Source organism: Microtus ochrogaster, chromosome 7 (assembly GCF_000317375.1).
Source record: "Microtus ochrogaster isolate Prairie Vole_2 chromosome 7, MicOch1.0, whole genome shotgun sequence".
Taxonomy (NCBI): Eukaryota; Metazoa; Chordata; class Mammalia; order Rodentia; family Cricetidae; genus Microtus; species Microtus ochrogaster.
The window spans coordinates 39,169,132-39,189,221 of record NC_022014.1 but is presented as its reverse complement, the minus strand read 5'-3'; the positions used below and the strand labels follow the sequence as shown (position 1 = coordinate 39,189,221).

The following is a 20,090-nucleotide window of genomic DNA, read 5'->3' as shown; positions in this document are numbered from 1 at the left end:
TTGGAAAAACAAGAACAAACCAAATCCAAACCCAGTAGATGGCAAGAAATAATAAAAATCAAAACAGAAATCAATAAAATATAAACAAGGAAAACAATACAAATAGTCAATGAATCAAAGAGCTGGTTCTTTTTTTTAAGATTTATTTATTATGTATACAGAATTCTGCCTACTTATGTCCTATAGGCCAGAAGAGGGCACCAGATCTCATTATAGATGGTTGTGAGCCACCATGTGGTTGCTGGGAATTGAACTCAGGATGTCTGGAAGATCAGTCAGTGCTCTTAACTTCTGAGCCACCGCTCCAGCCCCCTAAGAGCTGGTTCTTTAAGAAGATAAACAAGATTGATAGACCCTTGCAAAAGAAAAAAAAAAAGATGACCCAAATTAATAAAACCAGAAATGAAAAGGAAAACATTACAACAGACACCAAAAAATTAAAATATTAAGGAAATTTTAAAAACTTACATTTCAATAAATTGGAAAATCAAAAAAAGGATGGATTTCATGAGTCAATCAAACTACCAATGTTAAACCAAAAGAAACCAACAACCTAAAACAGACCCATAACAAAAGATGACACTGAGCCCGTCATTAAGATTTCAGTCTAAAAAGCCCAGATCCAGACTGACTCATAGAACTCGACCAGGACTTCAAGAAGAACTACAACCAATACTTTTTTCTTCTTTTCCAAAACTTTTCTTTTTATTTGTACAGGTGTTCTGCCTACATAGACGTCTGTGCACCTCATGCATGCCTAAGGAGACCAGAAGAGGGTGTCAGATCCCTTGGGACTGGAGTTACAGACATTTATGAGCTGTCATGTGAGTGCTGGGACCTGAACCCTGGTCTTCAGGAAGAGCAGCCAGTGTTCATAACTGAGCCATCTCTCCAGTCTCACCAATACCACTACTACCTCCATAACTACTGCTTCCTCCTCCTCTTCCTTCTCCCCTTCTTCTTTTTTCTGAGACAGGGCTTCTCTGTGTAGCTCTGCCTGTCCTGGAACTTGCTTTGTAGAGTAGTCTGGCCTTGAACTCAAGAGATTTGCAACAATACTTCTTAAATTATTCAAAAACAGAATAATTTTAAAAAGGGAGAATTAGCCGGGTGGTGGTGGCGCATGCCTTTAATCCCAGCACTTAGGGGCAGAGGCAGGCGGATCTCTGTGAGTTCAAGGCCAGCCTGGTCCACAAGAGCTAGTTACAGGACAAGGCTCCAAAGCTACAGAGAAACCCTTCCTTGAAAAACAAAAAAACAAAAACAAAAAAAAAAGGGTGGGGGATCTTGAAATAAAGGTGAAAACACCCTGTATTAAAATTCATAGGATATGCCCACATGGTGGAAGTGCACCAAAAATTGTCATGTGACCCACACACACAAACAGCAGCACACATGCACATGTACACACATGTACACACACATACACAGAGACATACCAATAATAACAAAATAAAATTTTAAAATAAAAAAATACAAAGAGATTAATAAAAGACTTTGTTTTCTGAACAGACAAAGATTAATAAATCTTTAGCTAGACTAACCAAGAAAAAAGACCCAAATAAGTAAAATCAAAGCTGAAGCCATGTGTGGTGGTGCAATCCCAGCACTCAGGAGGCAGAGGTAGTGGATCTCTGAGTTCAAGCCCAGCCTGGTCTACAGATCGAGGTCCAGGACAGTCAGGCCTGCACAGAGAAACACTGTCTGGAAAAACCAAAGGGAGAAAAAAAATAAGGAAAGAAAATAAACTACTCTGACTGGCTAGAGAGATGGCTCAGGGTTAAGAGCACTTGAACAGCGGCCTGGCTCCCCGCACTCACACTGGGTGGTCCATAACCACCTATAACTACAGCTCTGGAGAATCTGATGCCCTCTTCTGGACTCTGTGGTCACTGTTCTCTTGTGGCATACACACAAACACATAAATAAAAATAAAATCTGCTCTTTAAAAAAGAAACTACAAGAAAAAAATTACATGATTAACAAACTGGAAAATCTAAAAGAAATGAACAAATTTTAGATATATTCTACCTACCCAGATTAAATAAAAAAGAAACAGAAAATTTAAACATACCAGTAATAAGAAATAAAATGGAAACCGTAGTTAAAAGTCTCCCATAAACATAGCAAGCTCTAGACCAGCCAAGGTTACATAGTGAGACCCTGTCTTAAAAAAAAAAAAAATCAAGGGCATGATGATTTTTTTGACGGAGTTCCACAAAGCATTTAGAGAATAAATAATCAAATTCTCAAAAATTAAAAAATATTGAATAAGAAAGAACATTGCAAAATCCTTTTTATGAGGTCAAGGACTATCAAAACCTCACAAAGATACAACAACAAAAGAAAATTGGGCACCTATTCCCTGATAAACAGGGTCATAAAAACTTTTTAAAAATATAGTGAAAATCAGCCTGATGCAGAAGCACACACCTGCAATCCCAAGACTTGGAAAGCTGAGACAGGAGTGATGTGAGCATGGCATAAATACAGAGAACCTGCCTCAAACAGTAATAAAAAATAAAATACACAGGAAAAATAATACTAATTTCTTAAAAAGTGTGCAAAGTCAATAAACATATATAAAAAATGCCCAACATCTTTAGCTACCAAGAAAATGCAAATCAAGTTGGGTGTAGTAAATACACCTGTAATCCAAGCACTTAGGAGGTAAAAAGTTCAAGATCATCCTCAACTACATGGTTTGAGGTCTTCCTGGGTCATGTGAATTGCTGTCTGAAAAATGAGAAGAGGAAAAAAACCTAAAATAACAAGGGGGGAGGGAAGAGGAAGGGAGGAAAGAGGAGATGCAAATCAACTCTATCGAGACTCATCTCATCCCAGTCAAAATGACTGTCACCAAGAAAAAAGTACATTATATGAATATATGAAAACATAACTATGAAGTTCAGTATTTTACACAGTGTATGCAATTTGCTGTTGTTGTTTTGAGACAGAGTTTCCCTGTGTAGCCCTGACAGTCCTGGAACTTGCTCTGTAGACTAGGCTGGCCTTGAACTCACAGAGATTCACTTGCCTTTGTCTCCTGAGTGCTGGATTAAAGGTGTGCACCACCACTGCCTGGCAACAATACATACCAATTTTAAAAGATTAATATTCCCCAGGGCTAGAGAGATGGCTCTGCGGTTAAGGGCACTTGCTGCTCTTCCAGAGGCCTTGGGTTTGATTCCCAGTACACACATGGCGGGTCACAACTGGCTATAATGCTAGTTCAGGAGATCCAATGCCTTCATCTGGCCTTCTTGAGCACTACAAGTACATGATGTGCATACACACAGGAAAACATTAACACACATAACCAAATAAATCTTTAAATCGATTAAAATCCAAAATATATAATGATCTTAAAAACAACAAAATTGCAATTAACAAGGGTTAAAATATGAATGAATGTTGTTCACAAATTATACAAGTGACCAACTATGTGAAAGTTTGCCTACTGACTGTATCACTCCAGTAAGTATGGCTATTATCAAAAGAATAAAGAGGTTCTAGAAACATCCTTCAAAAGTAAGGACATCCTTCAGGAGTAGAGCGCTTGCCTAGCACATGTGAAGTCTTAGGTTCAACCCCTAGTGTCTGTGGTGGAGGCTAAGGATGCTAAGTGCTGTGGGGAAACAGGGAAATGGTAACCCTTAATGTCTGGTGGGGATGCTAAGGAGAGCAGCACAACTAGAAACAGGAGTATTATACGAACCAGCTCTCCCATTGGTGGGTACTGCCAACAAATTTCACCAGGACAGAATTCCATTATTTTGTAAAAAAAAAAAAAAAAAAAAAAAAACAAGCAAGCAAAGAGGACAGCAGCCTGAGGGAAATGTAAAAGCACACACTAAGAACAAAGGGTGCAGAGTCACACGGGGCAGTTCCTGCCTGGAGGTCCCTCTGGAGGCCACTAATGCAGAGGAGGTTTGCAAGTGTCCTTAGTTTGATTGGTGGCTAAATGAGAGATGCAACCACACCTGACTGTACCTGAATGCACACATGTCAAGGCATGAATGTATAGGTCAGAGAGCATCTTAAAGGAGTTGGTTCTCTCCTTCCACCATGTGATTCCTGGGGGAAATCAATTCAGGTCGTCAGATTTAGCACTAAGCAGGTTTATCTGCTGAGCGGTCTCACTGTCTGTTTCTCTTACTTTTCCTAGCAGAGTCGGCTGAGTACCAGTGGCAAGGCAGTAACAGAAGGAAGTTAAGGAAGGAGTTCCTGAGATTGTGCTCGAGAGCAGAGGTGTAAAATGACCGTCTGAGAGCAGCTTAAGACAAAGAGCCTTCAGGCTTAAATCACTCAAGAGGAGCTGCCAAGAATTCCAAATGCCAGAAATGAAAGTTGTGACACTGGCCTCTCAAGGCCCAGCACTCTATGCCTTAGAACATAGTACAAACTGCTTTTGGAGCACAGCATCCCAATATCTGAGGCCCATTCAAGACCTGTACCACATGCAGTAGCAGTCAGGGATCACAATAGCTGACATGTATTGGGCCCACTGGGAAAGCCCCAAGCAACAAACCTTCAACTTGAGTATGTAAAGCCATAGTCAAGCATCTAATAGGAAAACAGTTCCCTATTCCCAGAGCTGGGAATGAAAAGCCTCTGGATGTACCACATAGTACAGTGCCCCTAGGCTCAGGACTGCCAACACTACGACTTCTCGCCTACTCACAATTTCTAGATCAAGCAGGTGGACTCCAAGTAGCAGACAAGGACACAAAATGACACATCTTGTTTGTTTGACTGGACACTCTTGGAGGCCAGCAGACCATATCCTAAGGCTCTTGCTCAGTGACTTCCTTGTGATGGGTCTTCGCTTTTTGGTTCAGCTGGGACACCGTGGCATGGTGGAGGTCCATCCTGTACTGATGGCAGCCTTCACCATGTATGAAACAAACCAAATATACCAGACTGACATGGAAGCTACCCATCAGGGGTGGGAGGAGTCTACCCCTGTGTCTTGAATCCATCTTTCCTAGAACCTCTAGGGCAGTGGTTCTCAACCTATATACCAGATATTTTCACAACAGTATCAAAACCACAGTTATGAAATAGCAAGGAAATAATTTTATGGTTGGGGTCACCACCATAACAAGAGCAACTGTACCAAAGGGTCGCCGCATGAGGAAGATACCAAAAACCTGCTACCTGGCCTTGGCTTTACCATCTGGTGGTCACCCTCAGACAACACATCCTATGCACAGCAACAGGCAGACACAACAGGGAAAGGGGCAGAGGAAGAAAGGACACCTTCTTCGTGTCACCCTGAATGTACACAAAATGAAAGAACCAGGTAAAAACAAGATGTAGATCTGTCTTCTCTAATAACCTGGCTCGAGTTCTTCACAAACATATCCTAGACATTTCCTCCATGACAGCCGCAAGAGCAGACCCGAATTTCCCAGTGTGTGGCTATGGTTCCCCCAAGTCACTGCTACACACCAGAAATCACAGCCTGAAGCTAGGACAGTCCCTGAAGGAAGCTGCCAAACCAGCTCTTTGTCGCCATCACAGGTGGGAGAGAAGAAGACACCTAAAAGTCACTTTTTAGAAAAGGATTTTGTAGACAACCCCAGGTTGCAGAGGACAACCAGGTCCTATGTGGGGCCTGACAGGCCTCCTAACAACCTGTCCTTGGCCAGACCAGGGGAACCACCACATTAAAAACAAATAAAACACCTCAAACTCTTACATCAGGAAAGCTCCATGAGAAACAGCCAGGAAGTTTACAGCCTGATGTCACTGGAAAAGTGGGGGAGATTTTCTCAGCTGCAGGAGACACTTCCTTCTGTAGAGAAGGCTGCTTTGTCTTCCTGAGGGAGGGGTTCAGCAGGCAAGTCTGCATTATGAGCCCCTCCCTAGCATACCAAGGCCACACCAGTGTCAGTGTCTTCTGCTTGCATATGCCACACTGAGTCGTAGGCAACAGGTCCCTGAACTAGGAAGCCCATACCTGAGCCTTCCACCATAATGCCTGGAGAAACAGGGAGCAAGTGCTGACACCCTCATGCCTCAGCAGAACAGCCTATACTCCAGGACAATGAGTAGTCACAGGCTAGAGCACCTCCAAGCCATTCATGTGACCTCTGAACCCTTGAAAGTCACTGGTGGGGCTGGAGCAATGGCTCAGCTGTTTAAGACTAGCTGCTCTTCCAGATGACCCAGGTTTGATTCTCAGCACCCACATAGTGGCTTACAACTATTTTTAACTCCTGTGGGGGGGATCTGATGCCATCTTCTGTCCTCCAAGGGTACTGCATCCAAGTGGTGTACATACATTCAGGTAAAACTCCCACAACACAAAATAATAGCTTTAAAAAGTACTGGCATGTGCTTCTCAGAAATAGGGGAGCTACTTCAGCCCACTCACGGTTTCCAAGGCCAAGGGAACACCGCTCAGCTTCTGAAGACAGCCTTGTCTCGTTTCTGGCTGGAAAGGGTTTCCCATTGCTCGCAGACAATGACTTATTCAATGACTGGATCCACATAAGGAAAAAACCCAAATCCAGTTTCTCTTACATTGCTATCACTTCTGCAAACACATGTGTGTGTGATGTCTCCTTACACAGCACCCAGGAATTGGTTCTAAAGCGAACACTAGCTGTGTTTCTGCAATCCATTTTCGCTGCAACCTTGTCTACCTGAAGATAAGTCTGTCCCTAAGATGGCCTTCACTCCACATGCCAACCTCAAGCCCAGGCTACATCTGACCCACTGTCCATATGTCAGGGCTCACCATCTTCTCAGACTGGGTTCATTTTCTCAAACAGCTCACAGAAGACAGAGAAACACTAACATTTACTATTGGATTATAAAGGACATTAAAATGGATGCAAATGAAGAAACACACAGGGCCAGGTAGGAAGATTGGGTAAGGTTGCCTTGCCCTCCCTGGAACTTCCAAGTGTTCAGCTCCGAGGAAGTCTACTATGTGGCAGTCTACTCACTGAGGCTTCATTCCATGGGTGTGACTGGTTCAACTACCAGCCACGGCTGATCTGCTCAGCCGTCAGACCCTCTTCCTTCTTTGGGGTCTGGGGATAAGACTGAAGTCCCCCTCCTCTGATGCTTCTGCCCTCATCTTCCTATGACCGTCCCACCCTGAAATTACCTAGGGGCTACCTACCAGCAGAAGGCACTTCATTGCCCAGGATTTTAGGAATCATATTAGGAATTAATAGAAATAAAAATCAGGAAATGGGACAACACACTGCCACACTGCTAGACACCACAAAAAGTTTGTATCAACAATCACCTGCTCCACAAGGTTGCTCCTGCACAGAGCAAGAGTAGGCAGTGAAATTATCTGCACACTCCCCAGAAAATCCCCAGGCCTAGCAGCGGGGCAGCAGAGGAAGCTCACCATGGTCCCAGCTGCAGCTCCTCCAGTTCCACCACAGCTTTACGACTCGGGAAAAGTTACCTCACCTTCTGGACCTCTGTTTACCCTCTGGTAAAATAACTAAAAGACCTCAGGTCAATACCAGCTTTAGGTCATTCTAAAATTCAAAGAGAAAAACAACAGAGAACCAAGAGTTGAGAGGAGACAGCAAGCACTTGTCATGATATTACAGACAATAAGTATGACAACTGTACCCATATGTGACAAATTTCAAAGGAGAAGCATGTGGCCAAAACTTTCCCTACCACAGATTTCCAGGATGTCTTTTCCAGAAAGCCAAAACAAACAGTTATTAAGTGGAAGGGCAGAAAGGAGAAAACTGTTCCTACCCATGCAGCAGAAGCTGCCCACGTGTGTTTAGACCCCATGACCTTGCCTAGTCTGACATCACCCAGAGTCCTCAAGAAGGGGCTCCTACTCCCCTTGAAGCCAGATCCTTCACAGGGTCCTCCACCTACCCCGTCCTCCTTAGCATCACTGATTTCACTCTTCTTTGCACCAGGTCTACCGACCCGGCGTGAGGACCATGTGGTAAGTACTTCAGGCCTAGAAGCCATGAATCTTAGTCACCACCATGGGTGACACATCAACCAAGAGGCATGGCTACTCCAATAAGCTTCATCTATAGAACTCTGGCAACTGGACACGGACTACAGGTCGTGGCAATCCCATTTGTAGCACAAAAGGCAGAGCTCTCACCTTAAATAACAGATGCTTCTTCTGGAGCCATCTGAGTGACCATGGTCCAGCAACACAGATTTAGGTCGCTCCAAATTCCACATTCCAAAGTGAAAGCAGTTTCATGAAGTTTTGTAGCTTTACAGAGTAACGACAGCCATAAATGAAGCAAGTGTAAAACTCTTTGGTGAGTTTATCAGAGGGGCCTTTACAGCAAGGTGGACAAAGCTTTTCTATGGGCCTCAGATGCTATCTGATGAGAGGCTTAGCTTGTAGACAGTAGAAGCTAGTAGCCTGCTAAGTTACTAGATGCCAAAGGTTTTTAATCTATTAGTCACGGGATACTACTGGTACAGAGGTGGACAAGGAACAGCTAGCAACTCAGGTGGCTAAAGTGGGCCAGAGATAAGCTAATCAGCTCCTGGCAGCTTTCCAACCTCTCCGCATCCCTGTAGTTTTAATCAGACAGACCTTCTCTCCAAGAATTCCCCTTGACAATGTCATCAGTAAACAAGCCTATTAAAAATCTCCCAGCTAAGCTGAGCGGTGATGGTGTACATCTTTAGGGAGGCAGAGACAGGCAGATCTCTGAGTTCAAGGCCAGCCTGGTCTACGGAGTGAGTTTCAGGATGACTACACAGAGAAACCCTGTCTTGAAAAACCAAAAACAACAATAAAAACCTCCAAGTTAAAACACACACCACCCCCCTCTCTCAGATACCATCATCCCCTTCCAGTTACTGCCGCCAGTATGAGACACAAAGTGTAAGAGGACCATGACAAGGCTGCCTTCACCCAACCACATCTATCAACCCATGACCTCTCAAGGCTTCAACTCAGGCTTCTGGTTAGTGCTGAGCATTTTTATGACACACCTAACAGGCTTCTCCAACCAGCCCAGCTGGATGTTTGCTCATCTGTTGGGTACCTCATACTGTACTAGGTCCTGGCTATGTGGTTTGTCTTTTAACAGAAGCTGTGTTGGAACGAAGAGTCTTTCTGAATCCATGTCTTCCTCATCCTCCTAAACCCATACGCAAATCCTAAAGTAACAGGCTGGCAAAAAACGAACATATTTTAAAGAGACAATTGTGTCTCTCAATCTGACTATCAGAGTATTGAAACAATGGACCCAAAGAGATGGGAATCTCCCCAGGAATCTCAAGCTGGGAAAAGGAAAAGAGCACTAGCCAGAGGGAACTTGTCTCCTAGAAAGAGGGTTCACGTGAGTCTAACAACTTGTTAGACCACCTTACAGGAGACTGAAGTCCAGTCAAGGATGGGTTAATGATGGGGCCACACCTGTGTTGCTTAAATAGGCAAATCTTCAGCCTTCTATTTAATTTCACTCCAGATTCACTCTAGATTGGAGGTTCACTAGATCATCTGTCCCAATGTGGCCACATTGAATAAATTTTCTTTCTGTACTTTCCACTTTTAATCTGGCTCTATTCAGACCTGGCTTGGGATACAGGTTGTGACCCCCATCTGTCAGTACTGACAGTTCTCCACAGTGACACCCTCTCGAGTGTAGTGTCATCCTCCATCGACACAGCCCCTCCGGGACCTTCTCACTCCCTCCTGCCCCTCATTCACCACCAACCACTTAGGAAACAGAATGAGAAAACAGCGGGCTTCCATTGAAAACTCTTCTGAATACTGGGTCCTGAAGGGTAAAGCACCTGCTAGGCATATGGGGGGCTCTGAGTTCTGGGAGAGTGAGGAAGAGCACTGCAAAACAAACCGCAGAAAACACCACAAGTCCAGCTCCGACCGCCAAATGGGGCTCTGTGCTTCATTCTGCTGCCCCTTCCGCTCCACCCCTGACTCTGAATTGCTCTTCATCTTAAAGCTTCTGCTGCTTAAATGGTACCTTTCCCCTTCCTCATGCCCACCACAATCACAGAACTCCCATACCTGAGAGATTTCCCAAGGTAACTCGCTCTGTGCACCGAAGGTGACCTTCACAGAAGCCTTGTGCACTCCGTGGGCACCTGGTCACATACTGAGTGGGCCTCCAGAGATGCTCTGTTCCTGAATTCTTTGGTTGGTGTAACTTGCCTCCACCAGTACAGGTAGAGTAAGAGTCCTGTGTGGACCCTGAATGTAAGAGGCACAATCACCATGGGAAGTCATGGCAGGCACCCCCTGGGTGTCAAGCTAATTCACATACGTGATGTTCTTGGGGGCTAGGCCCACGTCACTTGACTATTGACGCCTAACACACTGGGGCGGGCACAATGGGTCTCTTTCAGCATTTGCATCACACATGTGCCCTTGAGTAGAACTCAATAGCGAGTAAACAGCCTATTTTTAGTTAATTTCCAAAGTAACAGAACACGCAACGTTCTGCACACCTTCCACTCCGGGACCGAGAGGGAGAACAGTGGGGCAGTGTGTCCGAGCGGGGGCGGCAAGACTGGCTTTTTCCATTACCTGCCCTCCTGCTCCCCTCCTCTCCCCTCCTGCTCCACGGCAGACCCTCTTTCCACTCCCTCACAAGTTCCCATCTCCACCCCGGGAGGCTCAGCCATGCTTCTGAGGATGTTTCAAACGCCAGGGCCTAGCTGCAGGGCATGCTGCAGACATCCAGAGAGAAATGAGACCATCCACTGTTTCCACCTCATCTCCTCGGGGTGTCAACTCCAGTCCTTTCCTGTTTTCCTCTGGGGTGGCTCTGCCCAGGATGCGTAGTTTCCATAGGTCTGTGTGGGCAGAGGATGTGCATCACCAGCGGCTCCCAGCTGGGGGTAGGGAGGTAACTTCGTGGACACACACCTGTGTTCTAGGCCTCTCTCCAGGCCTCACATATCCGACAGTGTTACTGACACCCGGAGGCCACCACTGAAGACCAGAATTACAACACTAACTAAATAGGGGTCAGGAGCCCATGTCCCAGTCACTGTGTTAGGGGCTGTGCTGCCCCACAAATCTTGACAGCACATACACCTGCTGGCCCTGACCTCTTTCTCAGGACACTGGTCTCAGATACGCAGGAAAAGAAGCAATTCCTACTTGGGTTTTTCATACTTTTATGGAAAAAACAAACCACTTATTTTACCTTTAGTCTCACATCATAGCCCTGAATTCTGGGATCCTAAAACTGTCAGCAGTGGACACCAGAAGGTCCTTTAATTCAGTTCAGCTATGACAATGTCTGCCTCAAGATGGCAACAAATCCCAAGGGTGGGGGCTCAATCTCCCAAGATGTCCCTACTTCAGTACAGGTGCAAGCTCAGGCTGTGCCACCTCTGATGACCAGTACCTATAAAGAGGGTCCCAAAGACCCCTCTTTGAGTTGGCTTTCTCCCAGAAACTCACATTACTCAGAGAAACACTAGCTTACAGTTACTGTTTTATTACACAGGGTATAAAAAGATGCAAGAGGTCAAAGTATGAGAAGACCCTGCCCATGTGCTCCCTAGGCACCCTCTCTAAGATCCTCTGAATGAGTCCTCTAACGATTTTCTGGACTTACTATTACAGGGGCAATGCTGACTAAACACTGGTCATTGATAACCTACTCAACCTTCAGCCCTAGGGGCCGAGGGCTGGGTTGAAAGTCCCCACTCTCTGGTCCTGCTCATGTTTCAGTTACCAGCTCCACCTGGAATCCACCCTACTGGATGTCGGATGGTGTTGGATATGCAAAATGGCATTTATCAGCTCAAATAATCCAAGACTTTTAAGAACTGTATACCAAGAAGTAGATTAGAGATCTAAAAAGATGTTTCCAAATATAACATACTGTCAGTGTAGGAAAAGAAGGAAAACTCTGGCAGAAGGAGGGGGGAACAGGAATCAAATGTACAAATTCATGTATGCCTGGAAAAACGGGCTTGATACCAGAAGATTTAATGATTGCACATAGATGGAATTTTTGAATGACTTGGGGTTTTATTGTTGTTGTTATTATATTCTGGCTTTTTTTTTCTTTTTGAGACAAGTCTTGGTTTGTGGTTCATATTGTCCTAAGAACCCTTGGATCTTTCCACCTCAGCATCCCCAATGCTGGGATTAAGGTGTGCAGCACGTGTCTTGGCGTGGATATGTTTCTCTCCACTTGTATTTCTCTAAGAGCTGTCATCTCCTACCATGACCTAGCTGCAATAGAGTACTACACTTTGACCACAAGAAACACAGTGAGGTCCACAACGGGCGAATTATATCAAACAATCATTTGCCTCCTGTTTCTACTCTTGCCCGACCTAATCCACACACCTCTCTATCTGAACCTCAGAATCTCCCAAAAGTCACTTTTCTCCCGTTCTACCTCTAGGTAAACAACACAATCCTTGGAAAGATTCCTCGACCTATCCCGGAGACTCAGGAGCCTCACCACGCCCCGCGGATTCTCACCCTCCGCTCGCACCCCACCTTCAGGACTCCGTCATCCCCTAAGAGTTGGGACTCGTGTCCATCTCCTGTCTCAGTGGCGGGCTCGAGTACTGCCTAGCTGCGCCTTAGCAGTACCGCTCACCTGAGACAAGAGGAGCGCACAGGAGACGCAGTAGCAAGCGCCACTGGACACCAAACATAGACGCCAGCCGCTGGAAAGCAGGTCCGCCACCGGGCGAGCGCTCTGCGCCTGCGCGGGAGGGCGGGCCCGCGTAGGGCGCACGCGCACATCCTGGGAGCGCCAAGGCTTGAGTTCCTGCTGGAAGGCTGCTCCTCTGTTATCTGGTTCCGGTCTCTTTCACTGTGGTTTCTGCTCCAAACAGGTCTCAGGATTCTCGGCTTCCATTCCCCATTTAGAGTGTAGTGAGAAGCAGGGCTGGGCCTCCGGGGTCAGGTTCCCCGGTGGATGGATCGGGAGACTCGCACCTTTGCCGAACGGCACTACCGGGACCTCGGGGGCCGAGTCCCTGGCTGCGGCGGGTCGGCACCCAGCAGTGTAACCTTCATTCAGTCGCCGGACGCCTTCTCGTACGCCGACTTCGTGAAGGGCTTCCTGCTGCCTAACCTGCCCTGCGTGTTTTCCAGCGCCTTCACCGAGAGCTGGGGCAGCCGGCGGCGCTGGGTGACGTCGGCGGGGAAGCCTGACTTCGATTATCTGCTGCAGAAGTATGGTAGGGCGCCGGCGGCCTGCCTGGGGAAGTCGGGGCAGATGGGAGGCGTAGACCCCGGGATGGGAGGGTGGCCTGGACAGGACAGACGAGTGGGATCTGGATAATTCGCCCAGAGGGTGGTAGGAGCCCAAGGGGGTGAACTACACTGATGACTCTGCCACTTCTGTGCCCACCCTCTCGCTGCAGGAGACGTGGTCGTACCGGTTGCCAATTGTGGAGTGCGGGAGTACAATTCAAATCCCAAGGAGCACATGCCCTTCCGTGACTACATCAGTTACTGGAAGGAGTACATACAAGGAGGCTGCTCCTCCCCGAGGGGCTGCCTCTACCTCAAGGACTGGCACCTGTGCAGGTAACTGGGCAGTCAGGCTGGTAGATGAGACTACAGCCCTTTCCCTAAACGGCGAGTGCAGGTCTCCTTGGTAGAGCATTCTAGGTCATTCCTCCTGCACTCGGAGGGGTTACCTCTCCAGCGAGTTCTAGTCGGTCTCAAAGCTGGTGGGAGGGAGCTTCCTGGGAAAGGTCACCCACCCAGCCCACGTGGACTGTCATGAGGAAAGTAAGTGTTGTGTGGATTTTGATGGGTCCAGGTGGCGTCTTCTGTATGTCTGAGCAGGTTCCTCTCAGATCCTCCGGGGCTGTCCTCTCCGTGACCCCACTCCATGGTTGTTCTGGGGATTCTTGCCATTGCCTGGCCCATTCTAGGTTCTCAAAAGAGCAAGTGCCCTTTCTACAACCGCTCTTGCCCCATTCTGAGAATCCCTTAAAGAGGCACTCAACACCTGATTAGCCTCCGCTTCTCTCACACATCAACTCGTGACAGTTTTACTTAGGAGATTTTGACTTCGTGATGGTGCAGGAGTGCAGAGCGTTTAGTAAACTTCGAGATTTGGATTTTGCTATTTTTCCAGGCTGGCCACACGTGGTCTGTTTCTTCCCCGTCCCTTTTCTCTTACCTTTTCTCTTTGTTCTCTCTCAGCATCGAGAAGCGATACCCCCACCCAGCCCATGGGTCTACTGAAATGATCACGCCTCTAGAGTATGCTCCGTCGCTGTGATATGCTACAGTGGCCGTGCATTTAGTCAAACTGCTGCCCTTTTATTTTTGGAAGTGCTAATGCTAAGGTCTTGAGCATCTAAACACATGCTGTTAATATTTTTTTTTAAGATTTATTTATTCTGTACAGTGTTCTCCCTGCATGTATGCTTGCAGTCCAGAAGAGGGCACCAGATCTCACTGTAGACGGTTGTGAGCCACCATGTGGTTGCTGAGAATTGAACTCAGGAACTCTGGAAGAACAGCCAATACTCTTAACCCCTGCGCCATCTCTCCAACCCCTGTTAATACATTTTTAAATTTATGGTATTTCCAACTTGGACACGTCAGTACATAAGATCATTGCTAGAGTTTTGCCTGTACCTAAGACCTCCAGCCCACATGATGCCCACTTTGAGAACAACACCACTCCCTCCATGGTGGCCCTGGGACCACGTGCTTTCTCTGCCCGGTGTGCCTTTCACAAGCACAGACGGTTGTGTTCAGAACCCCAGCAGAAGACACACTGAACAGTTGAATTCCTGTATCACTTGTGTGCAAAATAAGGCTCAGGACTGTAGAGTGGGATGGAATTCAGGCCCCTGCAATTTCCACAACTGACCAGATGCAAAAGAAACACCAGCCTCTGGCTACCCTGTTATTCTACTTGTTTGGGCAGAAACAGCTTGCAGCTGGCCTATGCAAGTAAAGTGTGACCAGACACTGGTCCTAGATCTGTATAATGTTTGAGCAGGTGCAGATGGACTCACAGGCCTAATACTGTCGTGTATTGAAATTTGAGATTTTAGGTAAACATTTCCATTGGGTTGTTTTGTTTTTTGTGTGGAGGAGGTAATGAATATTTCCCAACTATTATACTGGCATATTTATGCTAGAAAATTGATCATTGATGTAAATTCAGTGTTTGCCTGTGCTTTTGTCTGGAAGACCCTGAAACCATAAGGGCAGAAGGAGGCATGGAGTTGCATAATCAGGAGGCCACAGGGGAAGTGATGCCTGAGCAGAGTTTAATAGTTTGCTGAGTGCTCAAAAGCAGACTATCCTGATGTTTGAACCTACAGATAATTTGTTATGGGGCTCTGCCTATCTCCATCTCTTATTAGAAGTTACAGGAACATGAATCTAGATGCTTTTTCCAGCATGATGTTGATGGAGTTGTGCCTTCTCTGAGGCTGATGTTAATATGATCCAGTGTTTGGGGACCCAGTGGTGGGTTTTGAGGCTCTCACACCTGGGGCTGTAGCCTGGATTTACCAGGTAGTGTTAAGCTCTCTGGTATTGGTGAAGAAAAGGAGGAGGAACTGGGATGCTGCTCAACATTTGTGCAAAGCCCCAGTGACCACGACCACAGTGGAGTGCCTAAGCACGGTACCCCTAAAGTCATTCTAACTTCAGCATTCTGAACCGAGCAACTTGAGGTTTAGCTCAGGTCCTCAGAATCTGCTGCAGTCAAGCAGTCCACCAGGACTGGGTGATCTCGGGTGGCCTAATTTGACACAGGTGGGCCTGCTGGGATAGGGCACAGAGTAGATTAGCGCTATAACACTCCTGTTGTTTCCTCAGAGACTCCTTGGTGGATGACTTGGAAGATATATTCACCCTACCTGTGTACTTCTCATCAGACTGGCTGAACGAGTTCTGGGATGTCCTCAATGTGGATGACTACCGCTTTGTCTATGCGGGGCCCAGGGGCACCTGGTAAAGATGAGGTGGGAGGTGTGACCATCTGGGGCATCTGCCTAGAGGCCTATCAAAAAAGCCAGGGTCCACACAGGACTCCACAAGACACAAACCAGAAGCCCTTGCTGTAGGTCTCCCTTCCATGCGGACATCTTCCGCTCCTTCAGCTGGTCAGTGAACATCTGTGGGAGGAAGAAATGGTTGTTCTTCCCGCCAGGACAGGAAGAGGCCCTTCGTGACTGCCATGGTAATCTGCCCTATGATGTGACTGCCCCCGAACTCCTGGACACTCGCCTGTATCCCAGGATGCAGCACAGCAGTCTACCCCTTGAAGTCATACAGGAGGCTGGTGAGATGATATTTGTGCCCAGCGGATGGCACCATCAAGTGTACAACCTGGTAAGACTGCACATGACCCTGCTTCTGCTAGGCTCCCTTCCTCTACACCCCCAACTACCTCTGTAGAAAGAAAGCAGTACTATTCCCCTGCAAAGGCTGGACACAGAGCAGGAAAACCACAGTGAGACCACGGAGAGCTCATCCGCTTGCCCTGTTCTAACTTGGACCCTCCAGCTCTCATCCAGACGTGTTAGCCCCATCATGAAATGGGGGTCAGCATTTCCTGGCTTCCGAGGCTGGGTGTCTGCTTTCTACCTCTGCTGTGACAAAGTACTCTAACACAAGCAACTCAGGGGAGAAAGGGTGTATTCCACCCTTTCATGGTTGTGGGGAAGCCAAGGCAGGAACTTCAGACACCAGTCAAGAACAGAGGCGAGTGCATACATGTTCACTTTCTCATTTGTGCTCAGCTCAGTTTTCTGCTCTTCCACAGTTCAGGGCCCTCTGCTTAGGGAATGGTGGTGCTACCCACAGTGAGCTGGGTCCTCCCACATCAGTGAAGACAAGCTCCCCACAGACACGCCCACGGGCCAATCTAGTGTAGACAGTTCCTCACTGGGACTGTCTTCTCAGATAAGTCTAGACTGTGTCAGGGTGACAGTTCAACTGTCACACCCACCGAAAGCACCAAGTCTGGTGGACGTGGAACGGGATTTGATTTGCCCACCAAAGGCGATGCCTGCTGATGCCTCATGGAGCTTTTCCTCTGCCTTCCAGGACGACACCATCTCCATCAACCACAACTGGGTCAATGGCTGCAACCTGGCTCACATGTGGCGCTTCCTGCAGCAAGAACTCCAGGCAGTACAGCAGGAGGTCAGAGAGTGGAAGGACTCCATGCCTGACTGGCACCACCACTGCCAGGTGGGGTCAACCAGCCCAGGCTGAGCCAGCTGTGTCCAGTGTGGATGCCAGGGCCAGGCTTCATGACGCAGACCCTACCGGCCACGCTCCTGGCTCTGTCCCTTTGCCTCCGGGTCCCATCTTAATCCTGACACCTGGGTGTGTGGGAGGGATCTTTGTGCACCAGAGCAGTCTGAGTCTGGATGTAACTCCAAGGCCTTACTTTCCTTTTCCTCTTGGCCCAGGTCATCATGAAGGCCTGCACGGGGATCAATTTTGAAGAATTTTACCATTTTCTCAAGGTCATCGCTGAAAAGAGGCTTCTTGTCCTGAGGCAAGGACTGAAGGGGGATACAGGGGTCAGCACAGGCCTCGGGCTGGGCCTGCAGCAGGCTGCATTTGATGTTGGCCGCCTTGCAGATGTGCTGGCCTCTGTGGTTGCACATCCCGACTTTCAAAGAGTGGACACGAGCGCATTCTCCCCACAGCCAGAGGAGCTGCTTCAGCAGCTGGAGGATTCTGTGGCTGCTGCCGAGGCCCTGTAATGCTCCACAGGTCGTGATGCAGAAAGAGTTCTGGGGGCAGCCTCTTGCTCCGGGGCCCTTCTGAAGTACAAGCTACCCTTCCTTGAGGCTTAGGATGTGCCCCAAGGCTGTGCAGGTGCAGTTCTGCAGGGTGGGCAGACATAGTTTTGCCCATCAAGTGCTGTTTTCCAGCATCTAGGCCCTGAATCTTGAGGAAGGTCCAGCCATAATGGGAGTTTAACTCACAGGGGCTAGAGGGATGTTCACCCATTTGGCCTATGGCCTGCCAAGAACTTGAATTGAGTAGTGATCATGAAGCCAGGTTTCCTTGGAGCCTTCTAGCCTCTCCTAGAGATCCTAGAACCCTTGGGTAAGGCCTCCTGGAGATGTTTTTGGAAGAGCCACTTGAGGCTTAGAGCACTGACTTCAAGGCACAACTGGTGGTGCCCTGCAGAGTGGCACTAATGCTAATTGACCCTGTGAGCTGCAGGTTCTACAGACCAGGTACGTGTAGGAACTTGGATGGGGCAGGGGCACCTGTATCTCTGCCCTGCCTGCCCCACGGACTACTGGGGAGCTGTGGAAGCTCTGACTAGGAGGATATCTCTTGGTGTTAGAGTAAATGGGAAGAAAAATTATTTATTTATTAATGCCCTCAAGCTCTTTGCCAGCTAAGCAACACCTCCTGTTTCAGAGTCTTTATCAGCAGCACTGCCCAGGGAGTCTCAAAACGTGACCAAGCACATAGGCTTGCCCAGGCTCTGCCTTTGAGCGCCTGGGTCCTTTCCTATGTGGAGACACAAGTGGCCCAGCAACTTAATGGAGCATACTCCAGATTTGCAAAATTAAGAAAAGTTAACACCCTGGGCCATGTGTGACAGACACTAGCTACTATTTCCTCCCATGACAGTTGTAACTAGAAATGATAGTTAAGTCCCCAGTCAGATTAACAAGCCAGGAGGGGGCACACGTCACACAGCTCAGCGAGTAAAGGTGCTTGCTGTGCAAGTCTGTTGACCTGCGTCTGAAGCCTGGAATCCATGTGAATGTGGAAGGAAGTGTCGGGGGAGAAGGAGCCCCTTCGTCTACCTCCCAGACTGCCAAAACCCTTGCTTACACCAAGGCTGCCACACTTGGATGCTTGTGTAAGGCCCTGTGCTCAGTTGCTGTCTGTCCAGCCTTGGACTATTACCACTCATTGCTGGCTCTTACAGCCAAAACTTAGTTTTTTGTGATATAATAATCTCCTTATTTTGCCTTTGCAACTTCCTGTTTCCCCAACCACCCTGGGTACAGCCTTAGTTTACTGACACTTGTTCCCACTGTGACACTGCTATTTACAAGACGTAACGTCTTTTGGAAGATTATTTTCACTGACAGTTAAATATCCTCCACCTAGTTACCCAACACGTGTAAAGTGTTAATGAAATGAGACATCCTAATCTAATCTCAAGAAGGGCTTCCTCTTTGCTATGCGGTGCTCCTGGATCCAGCCCCAACTATTGACCAAAGTGTTCAACCTCTATTTGGAGAAATGGAGACAAGCCCCCACTCCTCGGGTCAGAATCTGACTAAGGGTGATGAGTGGGCTCCAAGAACGTTCTAAACAGTTGAGATGGAATTTAAAAAATGAGCAAAATGCAGGTAAGAACACTAATGATTTAATATGAAGGAGAGAGCTGTAACCCTCTCCCCACCCATCTGGCTTCTGTTCCCTCTAGTCAACATTATCTAACTGTGATTCAGAAATAGTAATTAAATGAAAACAAATATTTTGACCACATTCATACAACCTATGTATATTGTTACAGTTCTATTGTGACTCTTATTGTCCTTTATAAATTGTGATAGGAGCCAGGTGGTGGTAGTACACACCTTTAATAATCCCAGCACTCGAGGCAGAGGCAGGCAGATCTCTGAGTTTGAGGCCAGCCTGGTCTACAAAGAGATTTCTAGGACAGCCAGAGCTGTTAAAGAGATAAACCCTCCCTTGAAAAAAAAAAAGGAAAAGTTTTAATTCTAGGTTGAGTTTTTATTAATTTCATCCAGTCCCAGCTGAAATGAATATCTAAGAATTAACTCCTAAACCCATTTTAGACTAAAGGAAAAGGGACCAGGTGGAATGGGCTCTAAATAAAAGCTTAGACCTTGATTCCACTTGCAAAGTTTGGTCCAGAGTTTACCCATGATTAAATTAGCTTATGAACAGATTACCTTAACCTGTTTGTTCCATTTTGTCATAAGTATAATTTAGGTTTGTATGCCAAAGTACTTTATAGTACTGTACTGCTCTGTGTACTGCTTAGTTTTTATCAACTTAATGCAACCTATACATATCTCAGAATAAAGAATCATAATTAAGAAAATGCTTCCCTAAGATTGGCATATGGGTAAATCAGTAGAACATCTTGATTAATGATTGAGGT

General features: G+C 47.0%; 2 protein-coding genes across 2 annotated transcripts in view; one reads left to right on the top strand and one right to left on the bottom strand.

The window, feature by feature from the left end:
* Positions 1-12,679, bottom strand: part of Snap47 (synaptosome associated protein 47) — a 46,570-nt gene extending 33,891 nt beyond the window's left edge. Inside the window, exon 1 of the mRNA XM_005349976.3 lies at positions 12,573-12,679. The gene's annotated coding sequence lies outside the window, so the exon portion shown is untranslated. The remainder of the gene's footprint in view (positions 1-12,572) is intronic.
* Positions 12,680-12,742: 63 nt separating this feature from the next.
* On the top strand, positions 12,743-19,570 carry Jmjd4 (jumonji domain containing 4). Its single transcript, XM_005349973.2, has 6 exons — positions 12,743-13,161; positions 13,348-13,513; positions 15,782-15,916; positions 16,030-16,297; positions 17,015-17,161; positions 17,386-19,570. Exons 1-6 carry the CDS (start codon positions 12,897-12,899, stop codon positions 17,683-17,685), a joined length of 1,281 nt encoding a protein of 426 aa, XP_005350030.1. The 5' UTR covers positions 12,743-12,896; the 3' UTR covers positions 17,686-19,570.
* The last annotated feature ends 520 nt before the right edge of the window (positions 19,571-20,090 follow it).

Bases quoted from the DNA above. Each gene is read 5' to 3' on its own strand.
- Jmjd4 (XM_005349973.2), top strand. From the start codon at position 12,897: ATGGATCGGGAGACTCGCACCTTTGCCGAACGGCACTACCGGGACCTC. The intron at 16,298-17,014 runs GTAAGACTGCAC...TCTGCCTTCCAG, and splicing joins ACCATCAAGTGTACAACCTG to GACGACACCATCTCCATCAA. The intron at 17,162-17,385 runs GTGGGGTCAACC...CTCTTGGCCCAG, and splicing joins ACTGGCACCACCACTGCCAG to GTCATCATGAAGGCCTGCAC.